We start from the raw sequence: 23,415 nt of genomic DNA, 5'->3' as shown, positions 1-23,415 counted from the left end.
ACCCAATATTCATTATATATGATAGGACCCACGCCATGACGACTATAGAGCTCGTAAATCGGAGTTCCAACCGGAGGTATCGGACATGAATCCTCCAGCCGGGAATCCATGCTGCAACATTTGAGAAACCCAAACAAAGTACTACGGCCAGGCATCGTGCACACTAACCGAGTTTACAAACTTCAAGGGTTTATCGAATTACGATGTCCTCACAAAAATGCAAGACCCTCGGTTTTGGCAATTGCAATCGTCAAATAAAACCCAACTACTAAGAACCACGAATGCTATGGAACCATGCAAACAACAAAGCAACACTGGGAGCTACCCACAAATACTTAACTGAGAGAACAATGGCGTCACCAGGAAGGCCCGTCGATCGTCTCGCCGTACAAAGGACTACGCCAGGCGCCAAAACAGGTCGACAGTCAGGGCATCGGTCCGTCGCAGCCGTCAGGAGGCGGGGATCTTCGCGGGAAAAGACGTCGGGCCACTTATTTCGACAACTGGATCGATGAAGCGGGGTGCACCTTCCCTCGGAGATTTCACACGAAGTTCCTCACGATCGTCGGGCTTTGGACCGGTACCGTTGATGTCGCCCCACGTTGGGTGCCAACTGAAGGACTGGGTTATTCTTAAGACCCAGCGGTGCCAGGGAACAACACCTGAAACCTTCGTGGGTTACCTGTTCTGGCGTACTAAACACAGAGACACGGAACACTTCCAGCGACGTCAGAGATCAGCGTTTATTTACTGCAGGGATACAGAGGTCACAAGAAGTACACAACGTGTAGGTTCTCGGAGACTGCTTCAAATTCGTAGAAGTGGGTCGGTCCTTTTATACAGGTTTTTGCCATAGCGCAGTATGGCGAACAAAGGTTACAACTCAGTTCCCACAATAAACTTCAAAAAGGGTCGCGTTCATGTCTCAGGGGGCCGGAACATAATTACGACAGTCTTGCCGGTTCCCAACTGTAAAAACATATTTCCTCCGCAATAAACACATTCCATCCTAACCATAAACACATTAAGAGGAAGGACGAAAAACAGATGCAAGGAAAGGACAAGGATGCACAACAGGTTAGAAAAGAGTGTTGGGGGCAATAAAGGAAACTTGATAGAGGGGTCAAAGACCTCATGTCTAATGTATGCATGGCTGAAACAATAGACCGGCGCGGCAAGATGAGCCTCGAGCGGGGCCATCTGCCTTAGTCGTGTCGTTTCCCTCATCGTAAAAGTCACCTCAAAGAAACACGTGTCCTTCGTGTAAGCTTGAGAGTCCCAGGGTCACGGAGCGGACAAGAAGCCCGTTCGCTGGCTACCTGAGGGCAAGAAACAAAATGGATGCTGTATCTAAAATGGAACCCGAGGGTCCAGATGAACGAACCCAAAAATGAGACGAACCATACGTGGCTGCATAGCGAAACTGCGTACACCCATTATACTCGTCATTTGCGGTTCGTAGATACCAAACTCATCCATATTCGCTACCACTCAAAACTGCGGTTCCGTGTCATACGGAACCTCAACACAAACAGAAGCTAACCCAACAAAAACATGAAGACTGTACCCTGACTACACCCAACAACGGAGAAGACCTTGACAAGATGCGTCTTACTGGAAAGCTTCAGGTGAAGTGCACGGACGTTCTAAACTGCGCACACACAGTAGAATCTTGGGTCTAGGAAAAAAGACTAGAACCGCTCATCAGTGGGTATGTCGGCTATCTTGGAGTTTTTGACTTTGAGCGGTTAAACGTGTCCTCCCTTGGACTGTAGCACACATTGTGACTTTTTGTTTCTAGGAATCCTGACAAGAAGACCGCAAGGAGCATGGAGAGGGTCTCAGATGGTCATTTTTGTAGCAAGTGCAGCTGGCCTGGCACTGCAGAAATTCATCGTTGCAGCATGAGGATGTCCTTGGGCGTCACAGACAGCCGTCACTGAGATTTGCATTATGGTCACCATGGGCTATCGTTACTGTACTGAGAATTGCAACTCTTGCATTGCCTGTCAATGCTGTTGGATGCTGTAGCATGATGAGTTAGGTTCACCAGAGCTTCATGTTGGAAGCCATCACAGACAGCAGAGTTTCTGCACAAATGGGCCTGTTATTGGTCACAAAGAGCCCAAAATGTTAGGATTTTGCCTTTTGTCTTAGGAAGAGCTCAACTGATGACAACCAAGGGTGAAGGGCCTGGGGAGGCACCTCTTTGGGATAAGGAACTCATTCCAACAAAGGCCAGCAGTGCTCAGCCAGGGCCAGTTTCTGGTCCAAGTATGTGTGGTGCAGCAGGTTAGCACAGCATTTGCAGGGAGGTCTCTGGGGCACATTGTTTCACTGTTTTACAGGAGGGCAGCCAACTGACCCTTGGAGTCACTCAGGTTAGCTAGGGATACAGGGAGCAGGACAAGTTTTCTCAGAAACAAAGTAAGTCCTCAAACAACCGTAATGTCCACAGGTCCAGAACTGTACTGAAAAGTGGCTAAGGAGTCAGATATTTATCCCTGGTGCCCGTCTTTATGTGTGGGGAACACCCTGTCCTACTCCCACATCTGGCTCTGGAAAGTTCCCTTCCCCTGTCCAGGTTCCAAGAAGTCTGGGGAGACAAAAGCTTCCCTTGTGTGTGCTAGAGCCAAGCCCTTTGAAGTGCAAGTGGGGCTGGGCACAGCTCCACCCCCAGCCATCTTGATGGGATACCCCATTTTTGAGAAATTGGGTTGGTGGTTGACTGGGGCATGAGCCCTCGTCAAGCAACAGCCGCATTCTCTTGCAGCATGAACCAAAAAAGTCACTAAATTAACCTGTGCTTAATCCTAGGTAGCTTGGCACAAAAAGCAATCTGGCTTAAGTTGGAGGCAATTTATATAATATTTATGCAGCATACAAATAGTATTAAAGTGAAAAACAACACAATTAAAATCCCAAACCAATTTAGAACAATAGGGTACATTCTAATTAAGTATTTTACACCAAAATGACAAAAATCAAATCAGAAGAACCAGATTTATAAATTTTAACGTTTTAAGTGAAAGCTAGTACCTAAATGACTGCAGACTTCTCTCTGGCTGTCATGTGATGGTTACCCTAACTGCAGTGCAGCCAGCAGGCAATACGTCTAATACTGACACTTTCCCCTCGCCATACAACAAGGTCCAGACTTGCCACAATCTTTTTGGCACTGATTCGGTCAATGAGAATTTTGATGAAGGGGGCAATCATGTCCCACAAAATGATGATAAATACTGGGATGAAGAACTCCAGGATGCCAGTGGCCTGAATACTTCACCAGATACTTGACCAAATACTGCCCATGTGTTCCCTCCTGCTACTGAGGAAAGCTCCTTCTATGTTGTCATTATGTAAAGGGTGGCATGAGTATTAGACTTCCAGCATCCAAGTATAGAGGTAAAGACTAATGTTTTGACAGGTGTACTCTAGCTTGTTATAACTCAGGGGTGGTGCAACTCATGTAGTTTCACTCTACAGAATTCCGAGGAGTTACTTAAAAACTGAGCAAGCATCTGAGGAGTTCCGCCAATGGGCAGAAAATATGCATGCTGAGCAGCTTGCACTGCAATTTTGCACAGGTATAGAGAGCAGCACTGAAAAATCAGTGTGAATGGTACCATAGAGTGCGTATGAGCGAGCGGCCATTCAAGTTGATTTTCCTGCCAGTCAAGTAGAAAATCTACTTCAGCTACAGCAAATCTACTTGAGAGGCAACCCTCTTACTGCAACCGCTTACTACTACCGCTTTAGAATATCACGCTAGGTGATGGCAAATCCCACTAGCATTTTTAGAGCCTCATGGGGAAATAATTCCACCACACGGTGATTGTTGGAATTTGGCCAGAAGTCCAGGTTACAACAGTAACACAAAATTGCCAAAGCCTGTCAATTCCGCAGGCGGAATGACACTTTCCGCCCACCGCTAGTCAAACCCCTCCAAAACCTCTTCTTCCAATTCATGAGCCTTCACCAATACCCTTTTGGGCACTTGGTTGAAACCATGTTCAGACCACTAGTTAATAGGCAGGCTGCTCGAAATAATCCTCCAACACAATATCCTATACGTGAAAGTGTGGTGGTACAGGTGTCCACCAGTAAAGTTAATCCCAATGCCTTCCCCACCACTCCACCTGATCATGAATCAAAGAGAACAGAAACATTCGACAAGCATATTTTCTCTCTTATGAGCCTTACTCTGTGTGCGGTAAACAACAGCTGTCTTCAAGGCTGCTTCTCTCATGCCCTATGGGACACAATAGCCCAAGTTTTACCAGAAATTCCAGACTTCCCGAAGGCATCCTTAACCCAAGCTATCAAGGAAGGCTGCAGTGCAGCAAGATTTGTGATGCATTCTGGCTTGGATAGGACCAACTGTTTAGGTCAGTGGTGCATCTAAGTGTGGCACTGACGTACCATGGATGAGGTCCTCACTGCTTTGATGACAAAGTGAATATGGTCCTGGAATGGCCTAAAGAAAATAGGGCCCCAGCACTTTCTTGAGTCTTTCAGCCCCCACCAGACAAATCCGCCAGTAATTTTACCCTCTGTGGCTATAGTCAGGATTTTCATTTTCGTCATCAGACCCCCCCCCCCCCCCCCACCAGGCCTTTCAGCCCTTTCAAGGCTGAGGCTTCAGCTCAGAAAGATAATGTCAGGGACAGCAGGGTCAACATGCATCTCAGTCCCCCTCCCTCCTGCTTTTGCAGCTTAAAACTGTTTTGGTGTATCCTTGTTTCACACAGCCACCCTCGCAGATGCAGCAACTGATATTTCCTCCAAGGATGGCGGCCATCATGTCAGAGTAGTGGATCCTCCAAATTGTACATCAAGGCTAAAACCTCCCGTTTCTCCCACCCCCTCCTCACCTTTCACCACTATTAGGATTACTGACAGGGGAACCCCTGCCCAACTTGCAGCACAAATTGCAGGCCCTTTTTGGCAAAAGGGGCCATAGAGAGTGTCCCATTTTTGAAAGTTGGAACTGGGTGTTACTCACTGACTCCATGTTCGGCAGAAGGATAAAGCTGTTTGACCTTTTTTAGATATTCACCAACTCATTTCCTTCCTGCATAAGAACAAATTCAAGGCGCTCATGCTAGCCCAGGTCTTGTCTGCCCAGCCCCTGGAGATTGAATGGTGGTTTTGGAACTGCAGCAAACTTATTTCCATATCCCCATCCTGCAGGTCGCCAGGTACTGCCTTAAGTTCACAACGGGTCAGGAGCATTTTCAATTTGCATTCCACACTTTGACTTTATGAGAGCCCTTTAGATGTTCATAAAAGTGATGGCGGTGTCGCAGCACACTTTCAGAGGTCACGGATACCAGTCTCCCACAGGCAGTCATCTACCACTCCAGATAATGGCAAAACTCTTAACATCACTGAGGTTTACTAGCAAAGTGCCTAAGTTACAACTGGCTCCTTTGCAGATGCTCCTGGCCATCTGAGCTATTGTGGACTCTTACACCGGAGCGAAGAGTCCATTCGGGCTATGAATCAGATGTTTCAGCAACTGTCCTTGATATGGATTTCAGCTGAAATGACTCTGAGACTGCTGGGATTACTATCCTCCTACCAGCGGCGGCCACTGCATTAGAGTGGAGGAGCACCACCCCCCACCAAAACCACTCAAACCCTTCTCTCCCCACCTCCCTCCTCTGGCCCGCCCCTCAACTCTGGCAGGGGATGGGCCACTAGTACCTCCTACATCCTGCTGGTCAAACATTCCAGATGACACATACAGGCTCTGCAGTGAGACCTCAAGTCTCAGTGTGCTCAGCACAAGGGTAATCTGTGGATTGTGTGCAGATTTTGCAAGACATTACAAAAGACCTGCAGTGGGGCTGCCAGAATGTGATTGGATCAGCAGGAGACCCCTTTGCTTATCACACCCGGAGTTGACTATACCACTCGGCTGGTGAGGCCATATGGGAGAGGGGGAGAAAAGATTACATCAATATGTTGGAGTTGAAGGCTGTTCACTTGGCTTCTTTCGCACTATCAGAAGAAGGTTGGTACAGGTGCTCACAGACAACACCACTGCCATGCATCCCTGCAACAAGAAGGGTGGGGTGGGGTCTCGGGTCCTGTGGAAGGAGATTGTACGCCTCTGGAGGTGGTTGGCCTGCTAGGGAATTTCTCTGGTGGTGAACCACCTGGAGGGATCTCCAAATGCCAGGGCAGAGAAACTCAGCCACCAAAGCCTAGTGAATCAAGAGTCGCATTTGCACCCAGAAGTGGCACTGGGCATCTTGTCTTCCATCAATGGGGAGTACCCTGGCTTGATATTTTAGTCACTGCTGAGAACGCTCAGTGTCAGCTCTGGAGTTTCCAAGATAGCCCTTCTCTGAGATAGATTTTGCTTAGAGTAGAGCTCTGGGCTCCTGTATACCTTCCCATTGCTACCTCTCCTACCCTGAGTACTGAAGAAGCTCAAGAACGACCTGACCCAAGTCATACCAGTGGCACAGAATTGGGCCATGGAAGTGTGGTACCTGGTACTCCAGAGCATGAGCATCTGCTCAGCTTCAGCTTCCGATTGAGCTTTATTGGATGGTCAATTCTTTGAGGGTTTCTTTAGAACAAGGTGATGCAAGGGCAGACCATATCCTGATGGACTGTTCTCTGCATAAAGAACTGCTATGCGCTGGTGAAGAAGCAGCCTCCAGATGACGCATCAGCTCATTTGACAACACCTAAGGCTGGTATCACTGAACTTGCGGATGGGATGCCTGTTCTTGCCACAGTTGCCATGCAGCTAGGTGGTCGTCATGACACATGTACAGAAAACCCTACTGCTTCGACAGTCTGATCCATCGAAGGGGGCATTTTAACCACTTGGTTCTGTTGGACGTTTTGGTTTGAAGAAGTTCACAGATGCAACACTTGATACTCTATCTAACCTCATATTCCTCACCCACCCTCCTGGCACCCCGTTCTGTGAACTGCACTCTTTCCCACTTAAGAAAATACCAATTTAGAAATCTGTACACTGGTTGTGCTAAGTTGCTGATCAGCTCTGTGCATGAGTGCGCGGACAAACCAAAAACAGCAATTGTCAGCACACAGGGGTGGCACTTATATGCTGCTCTGATTATCACATCCAGCATGGAACGACAATGGCGTGGAGCCACACCATGATACCTACAAGGGTGCAAAAGTACTACCTGGGGATTAGTCACAAGATGCAGAATTTGCTATTAGCTATAGTAGACACCAAAAGAGTGTGTTACAGATGGTAAGTAACTTGTCCTTTAAGCCCTTTACTAAAAGTAAATAAATCATCCTTTTGGTGGAGCGAGTTCAGGAGTGCATTCGACAGCCTTGGAGCCATGGCAGAAAAATCTCAATCACCTGTTCGAGCTTGCAAGATGCGAGGCACACATGGAAGGAAAAGATGTTCAAATGACAGAGCCCTTTTACATAAGTATTTTGGAAGAACAAGGAGGTGTTTATATAAAAGTCTATTTAGCGGTAACACAAGGTCTTAACCTTAAGAAAGCATCCTTACTGGCAGCCAATGAAGAGAAACGCAATAGGATTTCCAGAGCTTAAAAATTGCCCTGACTGCACTGTTCAGAATAGTTTGAAGCTTACGAATCACTGTATTACATAGACATAAACAGCATGCATGAGCATAATCCAAATAAAAATTGTTAACATTATTTGCCAGCACTACCTTTGTGTTTTTCTGAAAAAAAGAGCAATGTTTTTCCTTAAAAGCTGCAGTTTTTTAAAAAAAAACATGCAGAGGCTACTGAATTAATCTGTAGGGTAAGGCATGATTCTTACCCAATATGTATCACAAGATCCTAAACTTTTCTGCATCAGCATGCGGGTGCGGCAACAGAGTAGGACACATTTTTGGCTAAAAACTATCACTTTTTTCAGTGCTACATTCCTCCACTGCTAGAAGAATGTGAAAAGCAGATGATTGCCTGGCAAAAGTAAGATGTCTTTTGGAAGTGCTGAAAGTTGTACCTATTGACACTATAGCTGCTTTCAGAATACTGAGTGCCTGGTGGGAGCAGCAAGGAAGAGACTGGACAATATGGGCCAGGATCACAAAGAGACTCACGACGCGTAACGTTTTGAGTGTGGAGTCTCCTCACTTGGGGCAAAGTTTTAACACCTTGGGCAGAAACACTGCACCGTGGAGAAACTACTATAGGTGGAGAACACTCAGTTTATTTAGACTTTGCACAGCACCTAATTTGCACATTTTTGTTCCCTCAGAGCAAATTTGCATAGGTGGTCTTTCTGAAGGAATGAGAGCCTTGCCAAGCTTATAGGAATCTTACAATGCGGGCAGCCCTCTCCTGAAATAGCAGGCTGGTGGGCCCCCCACTTTACAACAAATCAATTTCTCAGTGTCAAGATTGTTTTGAAGAACAAGTAAATATAACCTGAAGATAATAAAAAAATCAAAAGAAATTTGTTTTTAAGATCCCAGTAGGTGATGTTGTGGGACAGCTTCGAAATGCTTCCACACAGTCAGCTTATGGAGTTCAGGAAAACCACTGGCCTGGAGAATGGTAGTATCAGTGTCAGAGGGAGCTCTCATGCATAATGGCATTCAACAAACCCAGACCCATCTGGTGTTAGTGACTGAGTGGACTACAAAATGTTTCTCAAGTAATTGGATATGAGACTATATATTTCTGCACAGGGTCCTGCAATAGATTCAGCATTATATGCTTGCACAAGATGAAATCCAGATCCAAATGAATACTATTGATACACATATTATCCTTCTTTTAAAGTGAATCAGAAATTTTTAGAAACATGAAATAATGTTATTCTTCTGGCCTCTATTCTCAGGATGGGTAGTCTCATCAGTCAATAAGCAGGTAGGCATTATTACCATCAATGGAATTTTAAAATCTACAATGGCTAGGGTGTGTTTTACTAGGGTTCACCAATTCTGACACCGGTGCATTACTGCCACTTTCAGAAATAAAAAGCAAGTGAATTGTTTCGAGTGAAGTTTTGTAAACAGGCCTTGTGTCACTAAAGTAATCCATGAACTTGTCGCTGAGCATAGCGCTGACTCTTGCTTATTATGTTGAAGAAGAATGAAACATTTATCGTCTGGCAGGCACAAGATGGTCTTTCATTTCCTCACCGTTAATCACTGCTTTAGGATAAATTGGTGTTCGCAATTGAAGTTTATGGATGGACCACATTATAAAGTGGTAGATCCTTGCTAAGGTCAAAATGCAAGCACAAGGAAAGGTAAAAGTATGAGGTTTTAACCAATGGCAAATTGCCTGCATTATTCTTAGCCACAGAACAACCTCAATACTGTGAGGATCACAGTATGGCAGTATGGTAAATGGCAAAAAAGAAAACAGTGACAAACAAAGTTCATTTTGCTGAGCGCCACCACTTCCTACATACTTAATACCCTTTTCGTGATTTTGTTCATTCATTGTTTTAGGAAGGGCAGCCGCAGCGTTTCACTTCACAGAATCCTTGCTCTAACATGGATAGAGATGGAGAAGCTAGTGAACTTTTTGGCAATTTGGCCAGTAGTGATAATACCAACATTCCTTCCACCAGTGGAAACCCTATACGTAATGAAGGTCTCAGAAAAAAAATTCTTAAATTAGAAAGGCTCAAGAAAATGGAGAATGCCAGATGGTGGGATGCAGCCACCCTTAAACAATATCTAAGACTCAATAGAGTTCCAAGAGGCTTACGCTCACAGATCTTTCCGACGTATGACGATCTGGACGAAGATCTCTTAGCTAAATGGGAAGAGGCACTCAACACAAAATCTAACACATTCATGCAGATTTTGATAGAAAGCACAGAAAGGAAAGTGGGAAAGTTACAAGTTGAAATTGATACCCTAGAAACTGAGATTAGGAATCTCAATCTCAAAGAGGCCACTCAAAAGAATTACTCCATTCTTAAAGAGATACTATTGACCCACCAAAATGAGATCAAGGATAGGAAAGTTAGGCAACTGAAACGTGATGAGATTGACTTCAAGGTAGGCAGGGTCTTTACCTATGCCCGCAAATACGACTCACTTGTACTTACAAATGTACAACATGACAAATCAGCTAGAATTGACACAATATCTGTCTCCTCTAGCTCCACTTCACTCAGTGCCCCGGTTTCTAGTGATAGCGATATGGAAACAAACTCCAATGTCAGAGTCTTCTTTTTTTACGAGAGGTCAGGACCATCCGGAGAGGGAACAGAACACAGGGTGCACGCACAGCGCTAGACACAAAACCCGCAGAGGTATTAGAGGCAAACAAAGGGCATTACAGGAAAAAAACTACGTTCAGGCAACGAGCGGAACTAGTTGATGAGACAGGCATGAATGTACAAGTGGTTAATCTCTCCTCTAAAGTCCTTACAAAAGATATGATTTCTCTCTTGAGCAAGGGTTTGAGTTGTAATCCACACGAATCAGGGGATATCTGAAGACTTAAGATAGACCTGTTTAAATTCATCAGAAGTCTCAAATTACATTTTGTTTTGCTTGCAACCCTATTGTGAATAAAAAGGTTACCAACATTCCCTGTGGTGATGTTTTTGGTGTTCCAACTATACAGGATATACAGGCAACCAAACTTCTTCTTTCCCTTACTGACATTGAAGAATCACCTTACACTATGGTACAACTACTTGAAGAACTACATATAGACACCAATATCACTATTTCCAGTGGTCTTAAGAGTAAATCCAAATGGACCCCTACCATTCCGGGTGGCAATGTCATTGACACTTTTCATAAACGTGTTTTGGAAGATCTTAACACCCACGAGTCCAAAAAGAACATTACTAGCAACAAATATCATGACAACCTCACACAAGGTGAACGTCTAGCTCTCAAGACACTTGCCAGTGACAGCGACATACTCATTAGGGAAGCTGATAAGGGTGGGAATGTTGTAGTCATGAACCGCATTGATTACAACAATGAAATCATGTCTCAACTCAATGACGTTACATGCTACCAACCCATGACTTACAACCCTATGAGACCTTTAACCACTCTCATTAATAAACACCTTTCTGAGTGGCACACCAAGGGCCTCCTTTCCTGTTCTATATACACTCCCCAACATTCACAAGCATCTACCCTTTCCCCCTGGTAGACCCATTGTGTCTGGGATTGGTAGGCCTACTGAGAAACTGTCTGAATATGTAGATTTTTTTTAGGACCTTTAGTCCGTAATCTAGCATCATACATTGAGGATACGAAACATATTCTCAGCATTTTATCTGATGTACATTGGCAAACGGGTATGATCCTTGCCACTTTGGATGTGGTATCCCTATATACCAGTATTCAACCTGAACTAGGTCTACAAGCAGTTACGAAACTACTTAACAACAGACCAGCTATTCATTGGTTACACAACGATGTGCTGATCACCATGATGCACCTCATTTTACACAATCATTTATTTCTGTTTGACAATAAGTGGTACAAACAAGTCAGAGGTGTGGCAATGGGGTCTAAATTTTCACCGTCGTTTGCCAATTTGTTCATGGGTTGTCTTGAGAGTGATTGGATCTGGGGTATCAATGGTGCTCCATGGATAGACTCTATCATCATTTGGGGCTGTTACATGGACGACTGCCTTCTAATATAGTCAGGTACACAATCGGAATTGGTTCAATTCTGTACCCACTTAAACACCAACAGTTATGGTATGCAATTCACTATGGAATTCAGTTCCACTAATATCATGTTTTTGGATGTTGAACTGTACATCAAGGAGGAGCAACTTAATAGTCGACTCTTTCGTAAGAGTACATCCTGCAATTCTGTATTTCATGCAGATAGCCATCACCCTATACATCAAGTTAAAACAATCCCTTATGGGGAATTTTTAAGGGCTAGAAGGAATTGCAGTGAAGACTCTGAATTTGATACCTGTATCAAGGACATGAAACAAAGATTTCAGAAGAGAGGGTACTCTCCCCAAACCCTCAAACGAGCTGAGAACAGGATTTCCCATGTCAATCGGTGTGACACTTTACTACCTAAGAGTAAACCAGCCACAGATTCACAGAGTGTCCGCATGATTGCTGACTTTAGTGACTTGAGCCATACCCTTAGGAAAAGTCTTAACAAACATTGGGGAATTTTGCAGACTGACAGTTCACTTACAGGTTTTATAACCAATCACCCCCAAATCACCTTCAGACGGGGTAACACATTACGCACCAGATTAAGCCCTACTGTACCTAAGTCTCACGATACACGGTCACGGCTGACTCCACACACCATTGGTTTCCACAAATGTGGTTGCTGTGGTGTCTGTAAATGGGCGAAACTCAAAACAAAGACCTTTCTTAGCCACAACAACAGGACATACGTGATTAGATCTAATATCAATTGTACCACCAAATTTGTAGTCTATATTATTGAATGTACTTGTGGCAAACAATATGTGGGCAGTACAATCAGAGCTTTGAAAGACAGGATTGGGGAACATGTCAGGGCACTCCACCAGCAGGATGCAAGATACCCTGTAGCAGTACATGCAGCCATGTGCCCGTCACAAAGTTCTCACAAGTGTTTCCAATTCTTTGGAATTGAAACTATTGACTCTGGCCTACGTGGTGGCAATAGAGAACTGCTACTAAGAAAGACCGAAGCCACTTGGATAATACGTCTTCAGACAGTCGAACACAGACTTAATTTTGATTCTGAGATGCAATAATTTCTGGGCTATGGTGTCTTATCTGTGTACCTGATCTGTGCGTATAGATTCTTTTCTCTGCAACTGATCAATCAATATTATGTTATGACACTGTTATGTTATTTTGTTTCCTTTACTGTTTTTGTACTAATAAAGTATGTGTTCACAATAATCAAATGTATTGCAATCATAATTTTTTTTTTTATTTAGACTGACGTGTCTCGAGTTGCGCTTTCTTGTTTCCACTGAAACCATTATTATTTTTTACCTGCTGCTCAACCAAATTGTGACATTTCATGCTCTGTACTACTGCAATTGTCTGTTGCTTCTTGCTTCTTCACCTTGAACGATCTTTGTACTGTTTTTATTTCCCCTCTACATCTATTGTGTGCTGATATGCACTGTTTATACTATTTGGGAACAGTTGACATCTAGTCATATATTCCTTTTTACCTGTTAACTACTGCCATTTACCATATGTATTATTGGTTTGTTTCCTTTTCTTAGTCTCCTTTTCCTTTCTTTCCTGGTGTGCTTCCTATCATGATCATTGATTATCTCCTGGAATTTTCACCAACTGTCCTCACTACTTTAGTTTAACAATTCCTATACTGCACTTTATTCTTAAGGGATGTTTTATCTTTTTCTTCTTGATCCGTCCCTCTGTTTACCTGGCTAATCGTTCTATACATGTTTTGTTTTGGGCGTTCAGTTTGATCCATATCTATCGCGGGCGCCTTCTTTTTACACTTCCGGTTTGCCGACAAGTTTTTGTTAACTGCGTTCTAGTTGTTTTGACGTTTGCTGACCTTTATCATTTCCGGTTTCGGTTTACCGTGAGACACACATACGCGGACATCGGTGCCATTAGGATGCGAGATCCCTTCTCTCTTGAAGAAAGTCTTATCACGCCACTTACGGGATAAATGGTTTCCCCCTTACTTTTTGTATTTTTCTTTGGTTTAATCATGTAGCTAGTCATCTTGACATGGCTTTTTTGCCCCCCTTCTTTTAATTTTTTGTTTAGATCGACCAGACAAGGTACACACACTCGTACCTTGTCCTTCGCTCAGCAACTGCTCTATTGATATTTTCAACCGCACTTCGGCTCCGGTAACCTTGTTGGTTTTAGAGATCCACTGCCATTCGAATTGATATTCCTCCTCGCGTTGCGGCACCTTTTGTTACGCTTTCATAATCAAGGTGAGATTTAGCCTGTTGCATGCTAATAGAATAAGATGCTTCCTTTACGTCTCTTACATGCATATTTTTTTCGTTCTAATAACGGTTACTTTATTTATTATCCCCCCTTTTTCTCTATTACATTCTCGACCCTCCTTGTTCTCGCACTCTCTTTTTCTCTATTTTTTCTTACACTTGCATGATCATTTCTCTGATCATCACCTTACTATTTGAGCTATTGGGATTATTCTTCTTACACAGAGCACGGAGTCACTGTTATCTGACTTCCTATTTCTTTCTTTTTAGCATGACATGTCTACAATCTTTTCAAGCCTAATTCATTCACATGGTTGATTTGATTCATCTCTTGATCCATATGATAATAAGTACTTACCTTCTGGAATGTCTTAACCTTGCACTCTACCTTTGGTTGATTCGGTCTATCATTGGACTTTTTGATGACGTTCACTTATTTTTCTGTATAGTTTCAACCCTACACACCACCTTCTTGATGGTATTCTCTTTTGTTGGGGTTTCCACAAATATTTGTGATACCACGCTGCAGGTAACAGAGATGGTTGTTCTCTCTGGTTACTGTGACTTCTCAAGATGTTTTTGTATTCATTACAAATATTTGTATCTTTCCCAGCCCTGAAGAGTTGTAGGATTACTTCCCCGACGAAACACGTGTCGGCTGGTTGCGTTTCCAAAAGGAATAAAGAACATCTAGAACCACTGAAGACTTTAGTTTTTCTTGTTTTCGCCACCACTGTATCTATATGTTTTAATGTATATGTGTGCACTGGACAAAGGCAGTCATTCAACTGGGCTGAGAACACGAAAGCGGTATTTCTGCGCCCTGATTTACTAATACTATGTAGATCTGTAATGTGAGTGAATACCATGGCTTGTGAGTTGTACTTAATCAGGCCCTGAGAAATAAAGAACTACTCTGGTGATCAGTTTTACTTAATCCCTACAGTAACCTCTGCCCCACATCAATATATCATCATCTTTAATGTGATAAAATGTCTGGAGTTCAAAGGGCATTGGGTGTGCCATTTTCCTGCTGTTGTTGTAATCCTGATTTAGCTGGTAACTCTGGAATGAGGGTTATTTTGTGACAGACTGATCAACGTGTAGACAAGTGTGGTTCACCATTCAGGCTCAGAGGAGATCAGGAGCCACTTTACCAGTGCGATACATGGTCAAAGGTCAAATAGAAAACAGTGCATTTGTAACAGATGAGACCAAAACTCATATTTGAACATCCAATGAAGAATTTTCCTTGAGAATAGCAGTTGACATAAAAAGTGTTGTGACGATATTAATCACTTTAATAAAATCAGCTTAACACTGATGATTGATTAGATTTACAATTGGTTATTACTGTAATTAATGTATGACAATACATTATACTGCAGAGGCTTTCTTCATTACAGAACTTTTTGTGAACATGTTTTATGGATCAAGCAACATTGTCCACTAATGAGCAAAGAGAATCTGTTTTATTGATTTTTTATGCCGTAATAAAAAATCTAGATGAGACCTCTCATGTCTGAAACTAAATAAAGATGACTTTTAACGAAGATCTTTCTAACCTTTATGGTCACTAAAAGAACTTGTTCATTTTGTCTTCCTCTCTTGAGGAGTTTCTATCATTTTCCGCCAAAACCTCCTAGCTTAATATACCTGTTGTTTCACAGTCATATAAACTGTTGGCACCTTTTTGTTTCCTTAACATAAGCAGAAAACTAATTTCATGAATTCTCATTTATGGGACAACAAAATTATTACACTAAAATCTAAAATCCTATTTTGGTAATCTTGAGACAGAAGCCTTAAATGGACTCATCAGTTATTAATTAATGGAAAGAAAGTACCCTTTTCTGTATCTCAATCTCTTTTTTTGATTTCCTAAATTCATAGATAGAGAAATATTATCTACTTATTTAAAATATTTCTAGCTATATTTTACAGGTACTAAATGTGAACATGCTATGCCTTTATGAGAATAAGACGATGTCTTTGTTAGAAACTCACTCTAAGGCATCTTCAATATAAAAATATCTTTGTCCTGATGATGTCAGACTTAATTCCACTATTGGATTGAAATTGGAAGAAGATTTACACATTGCCTGGCCTTTACTTTGTTGCAATACAATATGGAACAAAATACATAAAGCATCTAGAGCTTATAAAACTACGCAGACTCTATATTTTGTGTAAAATAGATTATTTTTAACACCTGAATCATTAATGAAAATGAAACTTTGTCAGAAGATAATTGTTGGTCATGTATAGTGTATCAGTATAGTATGTATCAGTATAGTGGTTTAAAACATATGTTGTTACCCTTGCTGACATGTATCCATAGATGGAGGCAAGTTAGAATACATATTAATATCAATTCTCATGTTAATATTAATTAATTATTCTCTCATATATTTTTAGGTAGTAATTTCCCTAGTTGGGGCACTTCACACCATTCTGCTAAGCTAGTAGATCTTTACTTGCTGTGACATTTCTTCAATTTGCCTCTAATTGGAAAAATGCTGTAAATGTTACTTTTAGAGTTTGCTGTCATGCAATGTTTTACTTGTAGATTAGATAGAGTGTACATTCTTCTTAGTGTCTTAAGACATCTTAGTGTCTTAACCTTTAAGAAAGAACAGGCGTGGTTCACTATAGCAGCATTCTTTACCACATCTAGCTTTTGTAGCAAATGGATTGATATGGCTGCTGAAGAAGTTACAAAAACCCTTGATTTATTTTCTGTATTTTTCATCATAACATTTTATAATCATATTGTATTAGTAGGTACTGTTTACAATATGTGTTATCATTAGAATATACATTTATTACAGTTGATTACTTACAAGTTGTCTTTATCAGCCCTCTAAATATATGCATTTCATACTCTAGTATATATCTTCCTTTTTTCTCTTCTTTTAATACTTATTTCCTGTTTTTTATTGAATTATTTCCTTTTTTCATATATATTTTATTCACTATTAACTAGTTTGGTATTGATTCATATAGGATTGCAAATATTGTTTTTTATAATATATATGACATGCACTATTAGTGTTTAATCTCTATTATATCCTATTATTTTTGTTACTGTTTTCATGTGTTTGCTTAGTCCTTCAATAAAACATCTTCACACAAAAAGTATATATTATCCACTAATGGCAACCGTTCACTCCCAGAGGGAATAGTATTCATTCCAATATTTTTACTAATGGCCACCGTTCACTCCAAGAAGGAATAGTGTTCATTCCAATATTTTACAAAATAAAAATTGCAGGAAGGATAGGAAACATATCACATTTTTTGTAACATTTGCAAAGATGCCTTTTAACTGCATTGCTATCCAATTGTAGAAAATATACAAATTATCATTTTGGAGTGATGTACTTAGATATTTCCATGACCATAATGCAACAAAAACTAAAGTCTGTTGTTTTTCTTTAAATGCAATGTAATGTTTTCAGTTCCTGCACCTACACAAAGATCAACCAAAATTGGTAAGAGCAGATTTCAAACTCATATTTTCACTATATTTCTGATTTGAAACATTATGTGATAGTATCTCGTCATTAGTGTTCTTACCAATAATTAACAATTCACTTTCCTCCTTGTCACTGTAATTAATGTGAGAATGAGTCCATATCCTTGACAAATCCGCCTTGCTTGTATTCCATACATAGTAAACAATTTGTCCCTTCTTCCTCTTACTAAGGATCCACAATTAGGATTGCCCTCATCCAAATTATTCTGCTTCGTTTGTCTCAGACTATAGTACGGTGCCCAGTGATATTTGCCCTAACTATGTAGTATGGTGAAGTAGAGTACTTCCCACTGTTCTTTGATTGTGGGCATTTACTAGGGAAGATGTACAAGTGTTGAGCTCGAACACGGGACCAGGTACCAAAGTCTTTTTAATGTTGATGTCTCTCACCCAGAAAACTAGCAGTTATACAATAGGACTTGTAGCCAGTGAGAAGCAGTGGATGCTTTCGGTCAACATTTGTGAACATGGTACTTCCGTGGGAATTCATGAACTCACTTGAACTGCAGGGCACCTACTTTAATGCGCAGGTTCACCAATGTCATCCAAGCTGCCTGAGTCTTGCAATTCAGGATTGCCTTTGGAATATCAGCTTCTGAACATTATTGCATAGGTTACATGAAACATGGGTGCAACTTGGGACCAGTATGGCAACTATTTGGAATAACGTGTAGTGTCAGTTGGACAGATGCTAAGCTGTGTGGACTATCATAAAAGGCTGATTATTTTATACTTGCCTGAATTTTCTTTCATTTTAAGGAGGAAACATGTCAAAGCAGAATGAGTCACTGGGGGCACAATTAAACACGTTCGTTCAACAAGAAGTGAGAAGTAACTTTATTCAAATAGAGATGAAGAACACATTGAGGGAGACAGTATAGGCAAGGTTACCAAAGAGGCACTCTCTGGCAGGGTTGCTGGTCCCTTTCCGATAATGATGAGGTAGTGAAGATGAAAGAGTATAAAATGGGTGCCCAAGCGGGAGTCATTTGTAGCAAAAACAAATCTAAAATTCCATACATGATAAGAAGAGGAGAAATGATGTAGGACCCAGAACAAGAATGTTGTTCAAAGCTGCATTCAGGAGAATGTTGTCCTTTGCAGCACTTAAATAGATTAGGTTTCTCCTGTTGAGGAGGATCAGTTTGATCTTTTGATTGTTAAAAAGGGCACAAAGAATAGTGAATATATTTTAGATGTTGACTATGATGGTTTTGATGCTGATACATTCAAAGAGGGTTTTCAAGGCTCTACAAAGAAAGGGGTTTTATTGATCATAGGAAGAAGGGATGTTTAGCGCCTCAAGGGTTAGGGATCCTCATAGTTCTGGTTAGTGGCCTGCGATGATATAAGAGACTATGTTAATGAATGAATTAGAAGCCTTTATGTGCTTAGGGCAGAGGAGTAGTGAGGGTAGACTGCTCAAGACTGGTGACCAATGTGAAAGCTCGTGTAACTTCAAATTTAGCTGTAGTGTTAATAACCTTTCTGTTTAAATTAGGCAGAGGTCCTAGGAAAGATTTACAGCATTCGCTACAATAATGGCAGGTTAATTTACTCAATTTAATAGGGTCAATGTTTCATATGTTATCATATGGCAGGTCAAATTAAAATAAGTAGAGGTTGATATAGATTTATTAAGAGGATGTTTAATAGGGTCATTTTTCATATTTGTTCATATAACAGTATAGATCAAATAAAAATAGTTAGATGTTCATATAGATTTATTAAGAGAATGGTGGTATGATGCATTTGTTTACTGTTGTGATTTAAATTACACATAAACTGGCTCTTATGGTCATGGAGAATGGTATTGGTTGCTCCCAGAGAAAGGTATTGCTATAACCTATTGTTGTTAGTTGGTGCATCTTCCTTATTACTGTTCTGTCCCTTGCTGCTCAGCCATGAATGATGTCATTTGGAATGTTGAGTGGGTGGGACTTGAGGAGATGGCAGTTGGAAGAGATGGGCTGAGCAGCAGGGAGGCTGCTCCTGGTGGGGCTTTACATGGGTTTTACATGGACTTTGTAACTTAACGAATAAACCTACAACTTGTTCTACGTGACCTGTCTACGAGACAATCTTCATTATAACAGGTATCAGCTGGGTAATTGAACTATTACAAGGAATCAAATAAGATTAAATTGGATTTATGAGTTCAAGAAACAGTAAAGGTTTTCAGAGTGGAATTTATCGAGGAACCATTTCAGATCAGAAAACTGAAAGAGTAGTATTTGACAAAAGACCAAGGAAAAATGGTGGAAATCGAGGTAAAGTAATGGTGCCATAAAGTGTGCTTGTAAGAGAGAGGGAGTGTTCATGTTTACTATATTTTTATACAGTACAAAGGTCAAGGGATGGCCACCGGTGATAAATCTGCACAATGTGAACAGTTTGTTTTCATTTACAGACACTTCAACATCGAGGAGTTCATACTGTTGAGGGACATTTTAGAGCAAGCAGGTTGACTTCCGAAGATTGACCTAAAAGACTCATATTTAACGGTCCCAATGGCGATGAAAAATCAGGCTTATCTTTAGTTCAGTTGGAGATGCTGATTGAACCAAGTTATGTGTTTACCATTTGGTGTTTTGTTAGTACCTTGATGTTTTAGAAAGATGTTGTACCCAGTCATGGCTTTTTTCAGAGAGTCCATTTATTGGGACAATATTTTAATTATGGGTCAAGACTACAGGTAGGATTTAGGGCTTTTTTTTTGTTATTGTGAGGACCTTCTTAGGGAATTTAGGTTTCATGATCAATTTGGAGAGATCAATGATGGGAAGTAAATATTTTGGGTTTTCAAGTGAATACTTTCTTGGCTTATATAAAGTTTCCTGGAAACACAGTAACGATGATGAAGGTAGCGATTAAATCAAACTCTGAAGAGAGAAGTGGAATCCTTGAGAGCTTTGGCAATGATAATTGGGTCCCTAACTTCATCAAATCAGGTGTTTTATCCTGGGCTGCCTTATTACAGGGCACTTCACAGACTAACAGAAAATGGTTTAAGGAGAGTTTTGTGGTATGGCGACAACATGTGATTTTCAGAGGAGGTAAGAGGTGTTATGTTTGAGCTATTTTTGAAGTGGTGATAAAGTATATGTTAGAGACAAGTGTAAATAAACAGAGATGGGGAGCTAGTCTGCATCACCCAAAAATAGGAGGAAGATGGTTAGATTAGAAGAGTCCTCAAAAATTGTTTGGATTAAGGATGGGTTATTAGCGCTGAAGATATTCCGTGAGACTGCAGTCTGGTACATAAACCACAGTTGGCAAAAGGAATAGAGTTTTTTATTTGAATCATAAGATTACTGTAGCAGCATAGTATTTATCAAGGGGGGGGATGAGATGAATTGGAATTCAAGACATTTGAAGGATTCCAGTGGTTGCTGTTTCAGCAAGATCCAAAAGATTTGGGAACCATTGGAATTATTACAAAGCAGGTTATTGGACAGATAGCAATGTATTGTAGTTGGATGCTGGATATGGAAGCATGGGCAGTGGATGCTATACAGCACGACTGGAGGATGGTAAAAGGTTATGCTTTTTTACTTTTTATCATGATTATGAGACTTTGTCAAAGGTGATAAGATATTGGAAAGTGCAGGTGACTCCATGTTGGATGTCTCAGGCTTTGTTTCCTGGTGAAATGGAGCTAACCATCGATGAGAACTTGCTTATATTTGTATCAGAAGGAATTTGTGGCAAAGATAGATCATTGGATCAGGTTCTAGGCAGAAACCAGATTAACATTCTTGTCTGTCAGTAACACTTAGGAAATTGTGAATGTCATGCCAATTGATTTAGTAGGGCTTTCTCATCATAGAATGAATCTACCCTTTGACCAGACACTCCATCTTCTCAGCATTGTTGTATACTGCTCTTCTTTCCTGGACTGTCCTCAGAGTCTTGATCCAAAGCCACAGTTTGTTCACAATTTATGATTACATTCACTCACAGGGTTTTCACATCACATTGACCCAGGGTTGGCTCCTATGTTTTTTCCGATATTGACTTCCAGTTACTGAATCTTGGCAACAATTGTGAGAAAGAGGGCAAATGTTCCCCATGTGATTCTGTTTTTATTTCAGATGAAGCTGTTTACTCCATTGTGCTCGAAATTATGAGCCCTGAAGTGGTGATTTCTGGTCTATCTAGCTGCATAATCAATCCTTAATATCACCTATTATATGTATTTGTTTTGAGAACTGCTGTCGGCGGCCAATTGAGGACTCCAGAACCCAGTAACCAGCGGGGGCTGCGGAGCATTCCGGCAGCCCCTCCCACCTCACCTGCCGGGGCCCTTTGTTTATCATGCAGAGGCTACTGAATTAATCTGTAGGGTATGGCATGATTCTTACCCAATATGTATCACAAGATCCTAAAGTTTTCTGCATCAGCATGCGGGTGCGGCAACAGAGTAGGACACATTTTTGGCTAAAAACAATCACTTTTTTCAGTGCTACATTCCTCCACTGCTAGAAGAATGTGAAAAGCAGATTATTGCCTGGCAAAAGTAAGATGTCTTTTGGAAGTGCTGAAAGTTGTACCTATTGACACTATAGCTGCTTTCAGAATACTGAGTGCCTGGTGGGAGCAGCAAGGAAGAGACTGGACAATATGGGCCAGGATCACAAAGGGACTTACGACGCGTAACGTTTTGAGTGTGGAGTCTCCGCACTTGGGGCAAAGTTTTAACACCTGGGGCAGAAACACTGCACCGTGGAGAAACCACTACAGGTGGAGAACACTCAGTTTATTTAGACTTTGCAAAGTATTTGATCCATCATAAACAAGTGGTTCACTGACTTCACAAAACTCATTGTTCTAACCCCCATTTAGAGATGACAGGACAACAGGATGGCCAATGGCTAAGTTTACTAGTCAAATCGGATCGGTTACATGTGGTCCTTCCACCACAGGACAGTCTGTGACAGTTTCCTGCCCTATTAAGCGGGTACCTTTCAAAGGATTTCCTTTTTCGAGATGGGCATGAGAAACATGACAGTCCCTGGAATAGAAATTAAACACATACCTTGACATGTGTAGAGAAAGCAACCTGTGCATCAGTAGCCTTTTGTTATTGTTTGTAGAAACAAATTTCTCTTTGGGAGCTTGCTTTTAAAAATAAAAATAAAATCGCAGAGTACGGACAGCTCAACACAGCACCTAATTTGCACATTTTTGTTCCCTCAGAGCAAATTTGCATAGGTGGTCTTTCTGAAGGAATGAGAGCCTTGCCAAGCTTACAGGAATCTTACAATGTGGGCAGCCCTCTCCTGAAATAGCAGGCTGGTGGGCCCCCCACTTTACAACAAATCAATTTCTCAGTGTCAAGATTGTTTTGAAGAACAAGTAAATACAAACTGAAGATAATAAAAAAATCAAAAGAAATTTGTTTTTTAAAATACCAGTAGGTGGTGTTGTGGGTCAGCTTCGAAATGCTTCCACACTGTCAGCTAATGGAGTTCAGGAAAACCACTGGCCTGGAGAATGGTAGTATCAGTGTCAGAGGGAGCTCTCATGCATAATGGCATTCAACAAACCCAGACCCATCTGGTGTTAGTGACTGATTGGACTACAAAATGTTTCTCAAGTAATTGGATATGAGACTATATATTTCTGCACAGGGTCCTGCAATAGATTCAGCATTATATGCTTGCACAAGATGAAATCCAGATCCAAATGAATACTATTGATACAAATATTATCCTTCTTTTAAAGTGAATCAGAAATTTTTTTGAAACATGAAATAATGTTATTCTTCTGGCCTCTATTCTCAGGATGTGTAGTCTCATCAGTTAATAAGCAGGTAGGCATTATTACCATCAATGGAATTTTAAAATCTACAATGGCTAGGGTGTGGTTTACTAGGGTTCACCAATTCTGACACGGGTGCATTACTGCCACTTTCAGAAATAAAAAGCAAGTGAATTGTTTCAAGTGAAGTTTTGTAAACAGGGCTTGTGTCAC

General features: G+C 41.2%; 1 protein-coding gene across 5 annotated transcripts in view; it reads left to right on the top strand.

Annotated features, from left to right (window-relative positions):
- LOC146797516 (inter-alpha-trypsin inhibitor heavy chain H4-like) overlaps window positions 1-23,415 on the top strand; it is a 598,346-nt gene that overhangs the window by 463,973 nt on the left and 110,958 nt on the right. For 2 of the 5 annotated variants that reach the window (XM_085624533.1, XM_085624531.1), the window contains one exon: window positions 17,363-17,395. The exons of the other annotated variants lie outside the window; for them this stretch is intronic. In XM_085624533.1, coding sequence (XP_085480659.1) covers window positions 17,363-17,395 — 33 coding nt within the window. The remainder of the gene's footprint in view (window positions 1-17,362; window positions 17,396-23,415) is intronic. 5 annotated transcript variants of the gene reach the window in all.

This window comes from Triturus cristatus, chromosome 9, assembly GCF_964204655.1.
Source record: "Triturus cristatus chromosome 9, aTriCri1.1, whole genome shotgun sequence".
Taxonomy (NCBI): domain Eukaryota; kingdom Metazoa; phylum Chordata; class Amphibia; order Caudata; family Salamandridae; genus Triturus; species Triturus cristatus.
Note: the sequence above shows the minus strand (reverse complement) of the source record. Positions and strands in the feature narration are given on the sequence as shown.